Source organism: Peromyscus eremicus, chromosome 8a, assembly GCF_949786415.1.
Source record: "Peromyscus eremicus chromosome 8a, PerEre_H2_v1, whole genome shotgun sequence".
NCBI classification, from domain to species: domain Eukaryota; kingdom Metazoa; phylum Chordata; class Mammalia; order Rodentia; family Cricetidae; genus Peromyscus; species Peromyscus eremicus.
In genome coordinates, this window is record NC_081423.1 from 58,475,145 (window position 1) to 58,492,089 (window position 16,945).

At 51.0% G+C, this 16,945-nt stretch overlaps 1 protein-coding gene across 1 annotated transcript; it reads right to left on the minus strand.

Moving 5' to 3' along the window:
• Positions 1–1,725: 1,725 nt before the first annotated feature.
• On the minus strand, positions 1,726–12,924 carry Serpinf1 (serpin family F member 1). Its single transcript, XM_059269528.1, has 8 exons — positions 12,823–12,924; positions 9,141–9,228; positions 7,373–7,571; positions 6,701–6,856; positions 6,050–6,253; positions 5,028–5,170; positions 2,567–2,777; positions 1,726–2,105 (listed from the first exon to the last, which is right to left on the minus strand). Exons 2-8 carry the CDS (start codon positions 9,219–9,221, stop codon positions 1,846–1,848), a joined length of 1,254 nt encoding a protein of 417 aa, XP_059125511.1. The 5' UTR covers positions 9,222–9,228; positions 12,823–12,924; the 3' UTR covers positions 1,726–1,845.
• Between the last annotated feature and the right edge of the window lie 4,021 nt (positions 12,925–16,945).

The following is a 16,945-nucleotide window of genomic DNA, read 5'->3' on the forward strand; positions in this document are numbered from 1 at the left end:
AGCCATGGTGACTCACACCTTTAATCCTGGCACTCGGGAGGCAGAGGCAGGTAAATATCTGAGTTTGAGGCCAGCCTGGTCTATAGAAATAGTTCTAGGCCAGCCAGGGCTACACAAAGAAACCCTGTCTCTAAAAACCAAAAAATAAATAAATAGGCCCAATTGTTAAAATTTAGCTTGTCCTCCAAGCACAGGAACCCAAGGACAACCCCCAAAACCCATGTGAAGAGAAGTGAGATGTAGTGGCACTTGCTTGTGACCCAGTATTGGCAAGATGGAGACAGATAGATCCCTGGGGCTCACTGGCCAGCCAGCTAGCCTGGTCTACTTAGTCTGATGCAGGCCAGTGAGAGACTGTCCGTAAAAAACAGGGTGGGAAGAGGTAACAGATGTCTCAGCAGGAAAAGACACAGCACAAGCTTGGCAACTCCAGTCCAGTCCTCAGAAGCCACGTAAAGGTGCAAGGAGAGAACCAGCTCCACACAACTGTCCCCTGACCTCCATATGCCTGCTGTGGCACCCACACGCATCATGCATGCGTACAAATAATGATTTTTTGTTTTGTTTTGTTTTGTTTTTCGAGACAGGGTTTCTCTGTGTAGCCTGTCCTGGATCTCACTCTGTAGACCAAGCTGGCCTGGAACTCATAGAGATCCATCTGGCTCTGCCTCCCGGGTGCTGGGATTAAAGGTGTGCACCACCACCGCCCGGCTATGATTTTTAAATGTTTATGGGTATGGTATTATTGCCTGCATACATGTCTATGCACTACACGCATGCAGTGCCCATGGAGGTCAGAAGAGGGCATCAGATTCCCTGGAACTGGAGCTCTACAGGGTTGTGAGCCACCACGTGGGTGCTGGGAACCCAACCCTGAGTCCTCTGCAAGAGGTTCTTAATCCCATAGCCATCTCTCCAGCCCCTCAATAATACATGTATTTTTTTTAAACTTTTAAAGTGGACACCTCCTGAGAAATGACACCCAAGATTGACCTCTGGCCCCTACATGACCCGATGCACAAACACATAACCTACATAAACACACGTAAATGCACAAGTAAACCTAGTTGGGTTCTTCAGGAACATGTGCTACAGTTTAGACTGTGAGTCCCCCAAGGACCCATGTGGTAAAAGTGTGGTCCCAGAAGATAGTAGAACTATTAAGAGGTTGGGCTTAAGGCCAGGCGGTGGTGGTGCACACCTTTAATCCCAGCACTCAGGAGGCAGAGCCAGGTTGATCTCTGTGAGTTTGAGGCCAGCCTGGTCTACAGAGTGAGCTCCAGGATAGCTAGGGCTACACAGAGAAACCCTGTCTCAAAAAAAAAAAAAAAAAAAAAAAAAGAGGTTAGACCTAGTGGGAGGTGGCCAACTGAGGAGATCTCTGGTCTCCTCTTTTCTCTTTGCTTCCAGGTCATAAAGACAAGTCACAAGACTGCTTCACTGGGGTGAAGCAAGGGGCCCAGTCATGAGCTGGGACCTATAAAACAGCAGTGGATTTATTTCCCCAGGAAGGTGTTATAGTGAGAGAAAGCTGAGGAGCGCCACAGCAAGCTTCTGCAGTTGTGTGGAGGGCGGGTGTGAGTCCTCACTCACCGGCGCTCCCGGAACAGGAAATGGTGGGTTTCTGCAGTTAAGCAGGGCCAGTTACCACCATGTAAATTCATAAGGACCAGTTTCTCTCCATACTAAACACAGCTCCAAACAGAAGGAGGAAAGCAGTGAAAATTCAGGAAAAGCTCGTTTATTGCAAAGGATACATTGAAGCTATAGGGCAGGCAGCCTTCCTGGAATGTGTAATCAGCCATCCCTCTGGGGTTTTCTTCTGGAGCACACTGAAGAGAAGCATTAAGTGCCCCTGGGGTCCAGAATTTTGCCTATGAAGAGCAGGGCCCCCGTGTCTGTGTCTCTCAGGACAAAGATGAAAGGCTGGTTGAGGTGGTAGTCTAGTGGGAAGGTGAGGCGGGCGGGCTGGAGGCCTGGGGTGGGGCTGCTTTCTGCCCCCTCCTCAGTCCACTCAAAAGCAGCCCTGTGTTCCACCTGGGTGAGCTTGACGGGTTTGCCTGTGATCTTGCTGAAGTCCGGGGACTCAAACAAGGACTGTAGCTCTGTATACAGAGATTGAGAGAGATTCCATTAAAACCCTCCCTGTCCAACACACACACACACACACACACACACACACACACACACACACACACACACAGTCCTGGTTTGTGTCAGGTGATTCTCAAGAAAGCTGGGAGTGGAGCACTGCTTTGCCCTGTGGGGTATGAGGTGCTCTGAGCTACTACAGGCCCAGGACTTACCCAGGAGCATAGAGCCAGCAAGGCTGTCTGAGAAACCAAGGTAAACAGACCTGGCCTGAGACGGTCTTCTGGGCTGTTAAGGGTATGTGCTCATAGGACCAAGGACTACATCTGATGGGACAGTGGTTCTGTGTTCCCCTCCCTCATAATAATGTAGCAAGTACCCAAGAGCCTCCCTACAAAGTTCTGTCAGCAAGGTGGAAGGCTGAAAGACTCAGCCTCATTTCCAGCCCCTGGATCAAAGTGGTCTTCAAACATACTCATCTCCTGCAGAGAACTGGTGACTTCGCCCTCATAGCTCAGCTTCAGCTTGGGGACGCTCAGCACGGCTTGGATGGTCTTCAGTTCTCGATCTATGTCATGGATGAACTCAGAAGTGAGGCTCTCCTCTATCATGGTCAAGTTCTGGGTCACCGTCAGGGGCAGGAAGAAGATGATGCTCATGCTTCCTGTCAAGGGCAGCTGGGCAATCTAACAACAGAGAAGCATGGGAGTTAGTCCTGGGGCCGGCCTCAGCCCTAGTCCGTGCAGCGGCTGTCTTCCCAGTTTTCCTCTCAGCTTAATACCAACGGAAGTTTGATGAAAAAATGTTAGCTTGTGGTTTGTCTTAGTTGGGGTTTCTATTGCTGTGATAAAATGTAACCAAAAGCAACTTGGCGAGGAAAGGTTTATTGCATCTTAGAACTCTCAGGTTACACTCATCACCACAGGAACTCAGGGCAGGAGCTGGAGCAGAGGCCACAGTGGAACTGCTCTCTGACTGACTCCCCCAAGGCTTGTTAGCCTTGTTTTCCACCCGCCAGACCACATGTTGAGAAGTGGCATGGTCCACAGTGGGCTGGGCCCTCCCACATCAATCATTAATCAAGAAAAGGCCCCATAGGTGTGCCCGAGGCCAGCCTGGTTGGAGGACTGTCTCAGCTGAGGTTCCCACTTCTAAATGACCTTAACTTGTGTCAAGTTAGGGACACTAACCGGGACCTGGTTCTCAGGAGCTGGAGTTGAATGTCCTCCCAGAGTCTACCTGCCAGCGTTTATTGAGCATTTGCTTTGTGCAGAGCCCTGGGCTACAAACGAACAGTAAAACAGACCCTTTGAACAGAGGTTCTTACCCTAAGGCCCGGGGGACAGTGTCAGGGCTTCGCAGAGCCCCGTGCAACCATATACAGAAATGTCATTTCTCTAGTCGGGCTTTTTTTTTTTTTTTTTTTTTTTGAGACAAGATCTCTCCATTATGCTGCCCTAGAACTTTCTATATAGATCAGGCTGGCCTCAAACTCCCAGAAACCCACCTACTTCTGCCTCCCAAGTGCTGGGATTAAAGTGTGCCACCACACCCTACTGTTTCAGGCCCTTTTGTCAGATTTCCGAAGAAACCATAGCCTAGAAGAGGTTAGTGACTACTGATTTGGAACTGAGGGAAGTCAGATGCACTCTGAGAGTCTCAGAATGTCAGTGTGGACGTTCTCGACAACTGAGGGAAGTCAGATGCACTCTGAGAGTCTCAGAATGTCAGTGTGGACGTTCGGGACAACTTGTCAGAATTTGGCTCTTGATTCTAAAAAGAGGAGCTCTCAGGAAAAGACAGCCCTGGGCTCGGGCCGTAGCGCAGTTGGTAGAGCACTTGCCTAACATGCATGAAGCTGTGGGTTGATCCCCAGCATGCATTAACCAGGGTATTGGCACGTGCCTACCATGCCAGCGTTTGGGAGTAGAGGCAGGAAGGTCAGGAGTTCGAAGGCATCCTCAGCTAATAAGTTTGAGGCCATCCTGAGTTACATGAGGCTCTGTCTCGAAGAGAAAAAAGGAAAGAGATGAATGAATAAATCAACATTGAGTGCTAAGTTTCTGTCTTTGTTTTGTTTTGGCAGTACTAAGGATTAAACTCAGGGCCTTGCTCATACTAGGCAAGTGTTCTACCATTGTGGGACATCCCAATGAGTGCCTAGTCTTTTTTTGGTTGGTTCTTTTGTTTGTTTGTTTTGTTTTTGTTTTTATGTATATGAGTAGTAGCCTGAATGTCTGGCTGTGTACCACAGACATGCCTGGTATCTGCAGAGGCCATAAGAGGGCATCAGATCCCCTGGAACTGGAGTTACAGACAGTTGTGAGCTGCCATGTGGGTGCTGGGAATCGGACCTGGGTCCTCTGAAAGAGTAGCCAGTGCTCTTAACCACTGAGCCATTGTTCTGGCCCATTTCTGTTTTCTGAGATGGTCTCAAAGTACAGCTCAGACCGGGCTCTTGATGACCCTACCTCAGCCTCCTGACTGCTGGGATTACAGGTGTGTGTCACCATCCCCAGCTCTGAGTGCCAGATTTTGAAAACTCATTTTCTATGACCTTGATTCTGACAACAAACCCTGGGAGAATAACTACCTCTCACTCTGCTTCAAGAAAAGGAAGACCCCAGGCGTGGTGGTGCACACCTTTAATCCCAGCACTCAGGAGGCAGAGGCAGGTGGATCTCTGAGTTTGAGACCAGCCTGGTCTACAAATCAAGTTCCAGGCCAGCCAGGGCTATACAGAGAAACCCTGTCTTGAAAAACCAAAAGAAGGGAGCGGGGAGGAAGAGGAGAGGAAGAAGAGGAGGAAAAAGGAAAGGCCCAGAAACATTACTAACTTGCCCAAAGTCACACAGCAAACTTCAGATAGCTGGCCATTCTCAGCGGCCACCCTGCCCCTCTCTGACCCCCCCACCCATCCCCCTATCCCTACAGACCTTGCAGTTGAGATCGGAGTCCAAGCCATATCGTAAGATGGCCTTGAGTTCTGACATCATGGGGACTTTCACAGTCCTGTCCTCATCCAAGTGAAAATCCTGGAGGGTCGTCTTTTTTGGGTCAAACTTTGTTACCCACTGCCCTGGAAGGAAACACATAGAGCTTCCTGAGCCGCCGTCACTGGAAAGGCCAGAGGACCATATTGTGTCTCCACTGGCCAAACAAACCTGAGCTGTCATGGACACAGGAGCTGCTGGGTCCCAGCATGTGTGACAGAGACCACAGGATCCGGCTCTCTTCCCCACACAAACTCAGATGAAAATAAGTGGGTATTCTCACTTTGACTTGGATCACCAGGCTCTTTGTTTAAGGTGGCCTTTAGCAGGCTGGGTTGCGTCTGCTCTCCTAACCTCTGTGTACTTGGAGTAGGAAGAAGACCCAGGCTTTCCTCTAGGTCAGGCGTCCACTCTTGCTGCTACTCAGTAAGATGGTCACATTTTAAGAGGGAAATTGGTCAAACTATTCCTGCCGCAGGCCCTTTTCTGAATAAAGCAGACCTCATGTGAGGCCTGTGGAAGGGTCTCCTGACCCATTACTACTGCCTAGAAGAGTGTCAATAGGTAACTGGAAGCAGTTTCAAGAGCTCAGGGCGGGCCCAGGAGTAGTACTGGGTTGCTATGAGAATAAGACAGCATGTACTGTACAAAGTATGAGGTAGATGTATAATCCTCACAGGAAAGCTGAGGAGACAGATGGCTCAGGAGAAACTTAGGGCTCTGCACTCACAGGGCGCAGCCATGATTAAACCTGGTCTGATTCAAATCAGAGATCTGTGTCCAGCTCCACTCAGACGATTCTCTTGTCACATAGTTCAGAGACGCTTGGTAGGTGATAAGCAGAGAAGCAAGCCCACATGGTTTTCAGATCCTCCTCTGGCCGTGCACCTGCATTCACGTTCACCACCACACTCCACACACCCTACCGTCCTCCCTCGGCCCCAGAGAAGTGGGGAAGCCCTCACCCTTGAAGTAAGCCACGCCGAGGAGGAGGATGCTGATGGCGCTGGGCATTTCCCTTGTGGACCGAGCGATTTTCCCTTTCATCTGGGCCTGCACCCAGTTGTTGATTTCCTGGAGGTCTATTCGAGGGTTGCCAGTGAGGATTCTGGGCCTGGTCCCATATGACTTCTCCAGAGGTGCAACAAAGCTGGATTTTACTCGAAGTTCTTGAGAGGGAGCAGATCAAAGATTAGTGTATGAGAGCTGAGCCAGCACTTTGAAAGCCTGCCAGACCCCAGCTTCCTGCCCAGCATCTTCCCTGACTTGCTGGGGCATCTGCTGGCTTGTCCAAACCCTGGACAGGGAACAATGGATTCCACCCATTGCCTTCCCCTTCATGTTACTGCCCTCCCCAGACCCTCCTGCTGTCTCCCGCAGCCCACTTCCTCTTTCTGCTCCTTTGTGGTCTCACAGGCCCTTTCCTGCCCACCAGTGCCAGGCCTGGCCTGAGCACACACAGTCTATTGTTTAGACCGAACCCCAGCATGGAGCACACAGATGACCCAGGCCAGAAAAGCAGCCACATGCCAGGCATGATGGCGTGTCTGCACTTGGAAAGCAGGGGCCAGCTTGGGCTACATAGACTGAGGGGTGGGGTGAGGGTGGCTACTGACTCCTCTCAAACACAATTCTGGAAGCACTCTTGAGGCTCTTCCCTGGGGCAGTAACAGAGGCGAGGAGATCCTTGTAGGTGCCATGGATGTCGGGGTTGCTGATCAAGTCGTAGTAAAGAGCCCGGTGTATGACAGATTCTGTTCGCTGTTCAGCTCCTGCCAGGGGAGAAAGAATGGCAGTCTTCATAACTACCCGGGGGACCCACAGCAGGACAGGGTGTTAGACATCTAGTCTTGTCTTCTGAGAGCCTGAGGAGGCTGATATTGCAGACATTCTAGGTGGGCAAAGAGCTTCAGGGGAATAATGACTGCATTGCTAGGAAAAGTCTCTAAAATAGGCCAAGGCATCAGACCTACAGAGAAAAGGGTGGGATGCGTTCCCTGAATTTCTCCCATCGTTATCTACACTATTGTGAGGGGGAACCCGGGCCTACTTGTAACAGTTGTACGCCTAGAACCTGGGTAAATGACTAGCACACAATAGGAGTCCTTTTAAGGAACCAGGATTGAGCGTCACTTTGATAAAGTGGTAGGAGGTGTGTGTGTGTGTAGCCAGGACCTGGCCAGAGCTGCAGCCCCCACCGACCCTTTCCTGTTCCCTGGCAGTGTACGCATGGAGACTCAGGGTGGGGCATTCAGGTCCACCTGCAGCCGCCTTCCGCTGCCACTCACCCAGAGAAAGAGCAGAGAGGGCTGTGGCCACGCTGAGTGGAGACAGCAGAACGTTGGCAGTCGGGCTAGCACTGGATCTCAGGCGGTACAGATCATAGCCAAAGTTGGAAACGGCTGCTGCCAGCTTGTTTACAGGGACCTTGAAGAAGGGGTCCTCCTCCTCCACCGGCTCCCCCGTGCTGTCGGGAACTGGGGAGCCCTGGGTCAGAATACAAGGACCAGTGGGAAGGCACAGTGAATGGCATCGCCTCTGGGTTGGGGCTGTCCTCTGGTCCCTGGGGGCCGTTAGTCTAAGGTCGGAATGAGTGTGTGCTCTCTGACTGTACATAACCTCTGTGCTGGGGAGAGGCAACACCCAGGGCTTGCCAGGCTGAACTGTGACCTGAGAGCGGGAAGCCTGGCCTACTTTACAATAAAAATGGTAGGGCTGGGGAGCCAGCTCCCTTGGTAAAGTCCTGGCCTGACAGCATGTGGGCCTGGGTTCGGTCCCAGAAAGCACGCAAAAAAGGCTGGACATGGTGGGGCATGCTTGTAATCCCAGCACTGGGGAGGAGGAGATGGCAGGTCCCTGGGGCGCACTGGCCGCTCAGCCTGGACTAGTCAGTGTGTTCCAGACCAGGGAGGGTTCCTGTTTCAGAAACCAAGGTAGACAGCACCTGAGGAATGACTCTGGGTTGACTTTTCTGGCCTACAAACAGTCTCTCTGTCTGTCTGTCTGTGTCTCTCCCCCCCCACCCCCCCACCCCGTGTGTCTGTCTGTCTGTCTGCCTGTCTGTCTGTCTGTCTCTCTCTCTGGAGACCTCCCCACCACCATCACCAGAGAAACCTGTCCTTAGGCCACACCACACTCCTCTGCTCACCGTTTCAGACTGTTCTGTGTCTGCCTAAGTTCTGCTGTGAGACTCTCCCTGTCTCTCCTGACAAGCCATCTTCTCTGACCATACCTGAAGGGAGTTTGTGGTTTTCTCACCTTTTTTCAGTGTCCACTGCTTCCTTAGTAGCTAGCAGCTTTGTGAGGAACTTTCTGCTCCTTTTTGTCTTGTCTCGGGGCTGGGGAGCAAACCCATGCTCTTGCATTTGCTGGGCAAATGCTAACACCTCCTGTTCCTTTTGCTGTTGGCGGGGTGGGGGTGGGGAGTGGGGGGCGGGGCTGAGACAGGGTCTCACTATGTGTCTCTGGCTGTCCTGGAACTCACTTAGTAAACCAGGCTGGCCTTGAACTCACAGAGATCCACCTGCCTCTGCCTCCCGAGTGCTGGGATTTTTATATTTCTATCCATACCTACCAACCTCAGAGTAAGTGTTCGTGGGTAGGGCTCAGTTAGTACAGCACTTGTGTAGCGTGCCTGGGGTCCTGCATATCATTTCCAACGCGGGGAGGGGAGGGCAGGTAGTTAGTAGGTGAGGAATGAGTAAATGGCCATAGTGGCCATGTAAGGAAACAGACTGAGGTAAGAGGGTATTGTCTAAGGTCACTAAGCCCTAATCCGAACTCAGAACCCACAATGCCCAGCTCTACAGCTGATATACCCAACTGGCTTGTCGCTTGTGTGACCCTACCCCTACTTCCTCCATACAGCAGAGGCTTCTCCATACCCTGAAAGGTGAAGCAAATGCTTATCTTGCTGCTGGAGAAACCAAGACCTGAGAAATGAAGGCCAGAGCCCACCCTGGCCCTAGCACTGCCTCCCTGTGCTGGCTCCTCTGCCGCCAGCCAGCCGAGGAGGGTATAGAGCAGTTGCTGCCCACACCTACCCACCCTACTGACCTCAGAGCTGCTGCCGACATTCTGGCTGCTGCCGTGCCCGAGCAGGGCTCCAGTCCAGAGGAGTAGCACCAAGGCCTGCATCCCGGGACTACGAGGGAGACAAGACAAGTGACTCCCCTCGCCCACACCCTGCGCTGCCACCCCACCCTTCACAGGAGCAAGAGTCAGAGAACTTTCCCGAGGCTTGGTGTCCCTGACCTGCACCTGCCGCATGAGCTGTGCCTCCACGGTGGTTCCTATCGGGAGACCCACCTTCCAGCCTAAGCGCCAGAGCAGTGAAGACCCAGCAGTGAAGACCCAGCAGTAAAGACCCAGCAGCAGACTTTCTGGTCTAGCACAAACACACACGGAGGCGTTTCCTTGCAGGTATATAGCCAGCTCATTTGGTAGGATTTGGAACCCTGTCTCAGAACGGGAGCAGAACCCAGGTCTTTATAGACTCACAGAACATCTATCCGGTCTAGCCCTGCTATCCACCAAAAGTCTTCTGGCTAAAAGCCTATGATAAGGACTCAGTCCAGTCTATTTGCCCCTCACCCTTTTTATTCAGATAGGACCTTGCCTACGTACGTAGCCTTGAACTCGCAGCTGCCCATCCCCCATCCGCCCTGAGTGCTGGAATTCCAGGTGTGTGCCACCATGCCGTCAACCCCATTCTTCCATCCCAAGAACAACTCCGAGTGCTTAGTTAAGAGGGTTCGGACGATGCCGGGTGGTGGTGGCGCACGCCTTTAATCCCAGCACTTGGGAGGCAGAGCCAGGCGGATCTCTGTGAGTTCGAGGCCAGCCTGGGCTACCAAGTGAGTTCTAGGAGAGGCACAAAGCTACACAGAGAAATGCTGTCCCGAAAAACCAAAAAAAAAAAAAAAAAAAAAAAAAAGAGGGTGCGGACGAGGGCCACACGGTCACATCTAAGCCTGACTTCATAGCTGTCCAAAGAACAAATCCCTCCTACTGTTAGGAGGATTAAATTATATAATCTCTCTCTCTCTCTCTTTCTCTCTCTCTCTCTCTCTCTCTCTCTCTCTCTCTCTCTCCTTTTTTGAGACAGTCTTGCTGTATTTAGGCTGGCCTTAAATGTGTGGTCTTCCTGCCTCTGCCTCCCCAGTGCTGACGTCACATGTGTGTACAACCTCACCTGCCTAGACATTGTCTTAGCAGCCCTTAGCAGTGCCACTGGCATCTCTTCTGAAGGCCATTTCTTCCTCCCTCCACTAGCATGGAAACAGCTCTTAACCCCAGAGCCTGTCTTCCTGCAGGTTAAACAATAATTTTTGGTGGACCTCCCACATCCCACCACCTCCCTAAGCAGCGACCTTTCTGCCCAGACTCTAGTCTGGCACTTGGAGACCACAGGGCAAAATTGAAATCTGGGCTATGGGTCCTCCTGAATCATTCCTGGGCTCCCCTGGAATCAGGTCTAGGGGTGGGAATGAGGGCCACAGGAAAGCTCATCCCAGAGTTGGAAAAGACCACTGGCTGTCCTAGCATGTCCCCCACCCATCCTCCAGCACACACACCCTCAAGTGCCCCTCAGCTCCATCATTACTCTGTCACGTGTATTTGACCCCCCACCCATACATCACCAACTTTTCTGACTTCCCAGAACAAATTGGATCTGAAGAGTCAGGAGTGCAATCTGCAATTGTTGGCTAAGGTCCTGAAAATTAAGTCAGATAATCCACTAGAAAACTGCAGCCTGTGAGGGCCAACAAGAGAAAGTTTACCCTGCTTCCGCAGCACCACCAACACAACCAGCCTCCTCCTTTCTAACCCTTCATCGGATCTCCCAGTGGGAATTCTAGGGACACCTGTGTTCCCACCCAGGGGCGCTGCCTCCCAGCTTCCTGGGGAGAAAACCCGTTGGAACAACAGAGAAAGTGATGCAGATTTAGCCCTCCCCACCCAACCCCACCCATCAGAGGCAGCAGCCTCCCTCTGCGGAGCCGCAACAGGTTGATTTATCGGAGGTGCACAGAAAGGCCCCTCTGGTCCCTCTGGGTGGGTACTGACTGACAGAGGGAGGAGATGGTCACCTTTGGCATCCTATTCAGGAAGTCAATGAGAAGCACTTGCAGATGGGACCTCCTGGAGTTCCTCCAGGGTCTAAGTCAGATCATTGTTACCAAATGTGTAGGCTGAGAACTGAAGCTGAGGTGGGGAATAGTAGGCGTGGGGAGACACGGGGTCCAATGCTGGCCCAGGAGTTATAAGCAGGGACGGGTGTTAGTGGAATGTCTGAATTCTCCACCCGAAGCCACAGGAGTTAAGGAAATGGAGACCCGAAGGGCAGAAAGTGAGGGTCTGCAGCAGGGGCCCCACAGGACACATACAATGTCCTGGGAGCAGTAACTGTGGATTGGGTAGGCAGCTTTGACTAGCCAGGGGCACCAGGACAATGATGCCATCCTGTCCAAAGGGCAGTGTCCAAGCCAAATTCCTGGGCTACCATGGGGGAGGGCATGGGGAAGGGTCAAGAGTCTCCCCTCTGAGCCAAGGCCTGCCCCAAATCAAGAGGCACAGAAACTGGGGTGTTGTGGTCTCAAATCCGAGCTGGGAAGACAAATAGGAGCCGGCACATGTGTTTCCGATTAGACCCAGCTGGGAGACAAACACACTGCTCCTCCTCCACTGCGCCCTCCTCCCAGAGCCAAGCAGCCTTCCAGCCACATGGCAGTGGACATGTGGACAGTGCAGGGGAGGACACCTCCCTCTCCGCTGCCTCAAGGACTGTTCCAGGGGTCCAGTCTGGCTGGCTCATCTACACCACTCACCTCCGGTGCAGCTTTTGTTGTTGTTTTGTCTGAAATCTTGGAACCTGAAACACCCCCAGAGTTGCACCTCCCAACACCCCAGAAAAGCCAGCCCTGGGGCCAGAACTCCCTGGGCCCCACCCATCCCCCTCAGCCCGGGGGCTGAACTGATGGTCCAGACAGGTCCATACAGTGGCTGGCACTTGGAAAGCCTGGCTCTTTCCTTTGACCCAGACCACTCACTCCCTGCTGTGGCTTCCCCGGGAGGTAAAAAGGCTGCAGAAGAACAGCCAGACCCCACACACCAGCTAGGCTAAAGGGTGCTTATTGTTTGCAAGAGGCCGTGACTTTGTTTGTCTCCCATTCACTCCTTAACAGAGAATCGGTGGTAGCTGGACAGAGGACCTAGCAGGCATCCCATCCCAGCAGGGCCAGCTAGTCCTTGCTGGGGGGGCGGGGGGCCCCCCCGGGGAGGGGGGGATAAGCAGCAATCCGAGTGAGTGGAGCCAGGTTGGTCTGCAGGAAAGACCACCTTCCTTGCTCACTGCTGATGGAAGCAACTTCAGGGAGAGCCCTGCCTGTAGGATGTAGCCCCTTTGGGGTCCCTGTTGGGAGCAGACCCAGAGCTTAGTGCCTCACTTCCCACCACTACCACATTGTTCCCCAACTCCATTCAAAACCCATCCAGCCTCTCCGTTTGCTGCAGTGGGATATGGGGATAATGGCATCCTGGCCCTCTATCCCCCAACTCCCTCTTCCCTCTCATCTGTTCACCCTGGTCCCTAAACTGCAGAGGCTACTGTATCCCTACCTCCACCTCCTTGCACCCCTCTTTTCTGCTCTCTGGGGTGCCCCTGCTCCTCCCAGTCCCTCTAGCTAAGGGGCCTCTTCCATCTGTCTTCCCCAGGCTAGACCAGGAGCCGCCTTACCTGTGGTCCGCCGCTGCAGCTCCTTTCTGAAGTAATTCTGGGTCCCTCTCAGCCTGCACCCTGAGGGGTTCTAGCAAGCCCTGGAGTGAATAGCTGCTTCCCAACCCGCGTCCCGCAGGCTTCAGATTACAGCTACTCCTTTCTTAAAGTGACCTGACTCCATTTGGAGTCTGATTGCATCATTGTCTGGTGTTAACTTTAACCCACTGCTACCCTTCCATCCTGTGTCCCCAAGACCATGCACTCACACCACCCTCCTCACCCACCACATCTTCCTTGGGCCGTCATCTCTCCCCAGTGGGCCCCTCCAACAGGATGGCTAACTTCATGAGGCACTTGGGCCAGCCTGGGGTAGGTCATGAGTCTGAACTTGAACATCAGAAAGGATTGACTGAGGGGCAGGCTGCATGGAGAGAAAGTGAGTCGGTGTAGAGACAGTGGTTTTTTCCAGGTGGTTAGCTCTGGCTCTACCTGCAGTTGGAGAGCGAGATAATTCTTCATCTCTTGGAAAATGGAGGGATGGCACTGGGCCTGTCTGCTGTAAAGTTCCGTGCTCTCTGAAGATTACAAAGGACGGTGGGGGCTGGGGAGATGCTGAGCGGTTAAGAGCACTGGCTGCTCTTGCAGAGAACCTGAGTTCTGTTCCCAGCAACCACACCAGGGACTCACAACTTCCTGTAACTCCAGCTCCAGAGAATCCAATGCCCTCTTCTGGCCCCCTCAGGTATCACACACGTACAGATACCCATACACTGACACACAGACACATAAATAAAACCTTTAAAATAAAAAGGAGGGACAGTGGGGGAAACATCTGACCAGAGGAAGAAATGGAGTGTACCGGACACCATCCTGGGAGGTGGCTCACACTAGAGGTTGCCTACACAGGAGAACACTTGCATTCAGCTTGCCCTGGGGTGTTAGAACTCATAGTGCAGTTTCAAAACTAAAGCACTGCCGGGCGGTGGTGGCACACGCCTTTAATCCCAGCACTTGGGAGGCAGAGCCTAGCGGATCTCTGTGAGTTCGAGGCCCGCCTGGTCTACAGACAGAGATCCAGGAAAGGCGCAAAACTACACAGAGAAACCCTGTCTCAAAAAACCAAAAAAAAAAAAAAAAAAAAAAAAAAACCTAAAGCACTAACATAAGCAATGACTAGCGACTCCAGGTTTAATCCCCTGACCTGAAATACTTAGGACTATTTAAAAAAAAAGAAAAAAGAAAAAAAAAACAGTGTTGGATTTGGGATCTGGAATATTTGCGTCTATATGAGAGATCTTGGGAATGGAACCCAGTTCCAAACTTGAAATTCACCTGCTTCGTGTAACTCTGCACACACTCAGCCTGAAGGTAATCAATATTTGAATAACTGGTGTGGTGTCCAGAATCACAACACTTGGAAGGTGGTGGCACAAGTTCAAGGCCAGCCTTGGCCACACAGTGAATTTGAGGCTAGCCTGGGCTACATGAAGTCCTGTGTCATAAAATAATAAAGAAAAGAAAAAGTGGCCACTGAGGTGGCTTAGCAGGTAAAGGTGCTGGCCACTGAGCCTGAGTTCTCTCCCCAGCACCCACACAGAAAGAGAAAACCAACTTCGACACATGATCCTCTGATCTCCATGTGTGAGCCGTGGCCTGTGCACATACCCACCCTGCACACACCACATAAATCAGTGGAATGATTTTTTTAAAGAACAGTCTTTTTGTTACTCCTGCTCATGGAACAAAGTTCATGCACATTGAACTGTCGACCGTGTAGCATGGGATCTGCTCCAGAAAGCGGAAGGTTACGGAATGCTTCGTATGGCAGCTGCTCTGGTTAAAAATGTTACTTTCTAAACCTATAATGAGTGTTTTTTAGGCTGATTAAGAAAGCCTGATAACCATTCAGAGAAAGAAAGAGGAAGGCTCAAAAGAGAGAAAATTTAGGGGACTCTGCAAGCATTCTTGAGGGAGCCCCAGAAAGCAGAGCTTGGGCCAGTGCGACTTTGCAGTCAGAGTCCAGGGCCTTTCAATAAAAAGAACTTGGGCGTGACTCCAGACAGAGAGCTGTGTTAGGGGCAAAGGCACTTGAAGTGTAGTAAGCCTGCTGACTGGAGTTCAGTTCTTGGGACTCTAGGTGGAAGGAGAGTGCTGACTCCAGAAGTTATCCTCTGGACACACACACACACACACACACACACACACACACACACACACACAGAGTCAAAAGTAACAAAAGATGAAAATTTCTCAGTTAATCTCCCCAATCGCCCAGTGCCACATTCTGAGCACAGCTGATACTGATATCTTCCCTGGTTGATTTGTTGGTTGGTTGGTTGGTTGGTGACCAAGCCTCACTATGTAGCCCTGGCTGGCCTGGAACTCACAAAGATTCTCTTGCTTCTGCCTCCCCAGTGTCGGGATTTAAGGTGTACCCCATCACGCCTAGCATATTCTTCAAGCAATATCATGCTCTAAAAAGCAAATATAGGCCGGGCGGTGGTGGCGCATGCCTTTAATCCCAGCACTCGGGAGGCAGAGCCAGGCGGATCTCTGTGAGTTCAAGGCCAGCCTGAGCTACCAAGTGAGTTCCAGGAGAGGCGCAAAGCTACACAGAGAAACCCTGTCTCGAAAAACCAAAAAAAAAAAAAAAAAAAAAAAAAAAAAAAGCAAATATAGGCAGGACAGGATGGTGCACACCTGTAATCCCAGTTCTTGAAAAGTAGAGGAAGTATGACCAAGAGTTCAAGGCAGTCCTCCATAAGAGTTGGAGGCCAACCTGGGCTACATGAGACCCTCTCAGAAAGAAAAAAATAGGGTCTATGAGATGGCTCAGCAAGTAAAATAAGCATGATGATATGAGTTCGATTTTCCAGGACCTACATGGTGGAAGGAGAGAAATTACTTCCACAGGTAATTTTCTGATCTCCACATGCATTCCATGGCATGCACATAGACATTCAAGCACACAAAACAAGCAATAAATAAATATCTGGGTGTGGTGGCACATGTAATTCCAGCATTCAGGAGACAGGAGGAGAAGTGTTGGAAATTTAAGGTCAGCTTGACCTACATAAAGAGTTCCAAGCTAACCAAGAATACGCAGCAAGACTCCATCTCTAAAAATCAAAATAAGATAATACCCAAAGAAGTGCAAACTATAAGGGAAAAGGTTGATGATAAATGCAGCATTAAAGTTAGAAATTTCTCTTCACACAAAGATACCATAAAACAAAGAGGAGCTCAGCAGTGGTGGCACACACCTTTAATCCCGGCATAGGCAGACAGATCTCTGTGAGTTCCAGGTCAGTCTCGTCTACAAAGCTAGTTCCAGGACAGCCAGGGCTACACAGAGAAACCCTGTCTCAAAACAAACAAAAACTAGAGAAAAAACAACCACACCAAAAAATTCTAATGAGAAAACCAGAAATAATTCAAGATGTGGAGAGATGGCTTAGCAGTTAAGAGCATTTGTTACTCTTGCAGAGGACCTGGCTCAGTTCCCAGCACCCACAGTTACAGAGTTGTGGCTCACAACTCTGTAACTCCAGTTCTAGGGAATCCAGTGCCCTCTTCTGACCTCTATGGGCACAAGGCATGCATGTGGTGCATAGACATACACTCAAGCAAAATGTTCATAAAACTAACAAGTTTTTGTTTTTTGTTTTTTTTTTTGGTTTTCGAGACAGGGTTTCTCTGTGTAGCTTTGCGCCTCTCCTGGAACTCACTTGGTAGCCCAGGCTGGTCTCGAACTCACAGAGATCCACCTGGCTCTGCCTCCCAAGTGCTGGGATTAAAGGCGTGCGCCACCACCGCCCGGCAAAACTAACAAGTTTTAAATAAAAAAATGTAAGAGAAAAGTAAGGCCATGTCATCCATAGCAGAATCCCAAGTGGCCAATAAATGTATACAAAGAAATTTCGTGGGGCTGGAAATGTAGCTGAGTAGTACAACACTTCCCTAGTATATTAAAAGACTCTCAGCCGGGCAGTGGTGGCACACGCCTTTAATCCCAGCACTTGGGAGGCATATCTCTGTGAGTTCGAGGCCAGCCTGGTCTACAGAATGAGATCCAGGACAGGCACCAAAACTACACAGAGAAACCCTGTCTCGAAAAAGAAAAAAAAAAAAAGAAAGAAAG

Coding starts and splice junctions, on each gene's coding strand:
- Serpinf1 (XM_059269528.1), bottom strand. CDS start 9,221: ATGCAGGCCTTGGTGCTACTCCTCTGGACTGGAGCCCTGCTCGGGCAC. Junction 7,572..9,140: donor ATGTCGGCAGCAGCTCTGAG/GTCAGTAGGGTG, acceptor ATTCTGACCCAG/GGCTCCCCAGTTCCCGACAG. Junction 5,171..6,049: donor CGGCGTGGCTTACTTCAAGG/GTGAGGGCTTCC, acceptor GTTTCCTTCCAG/GGCAGTGGGTAACAAAGTTT.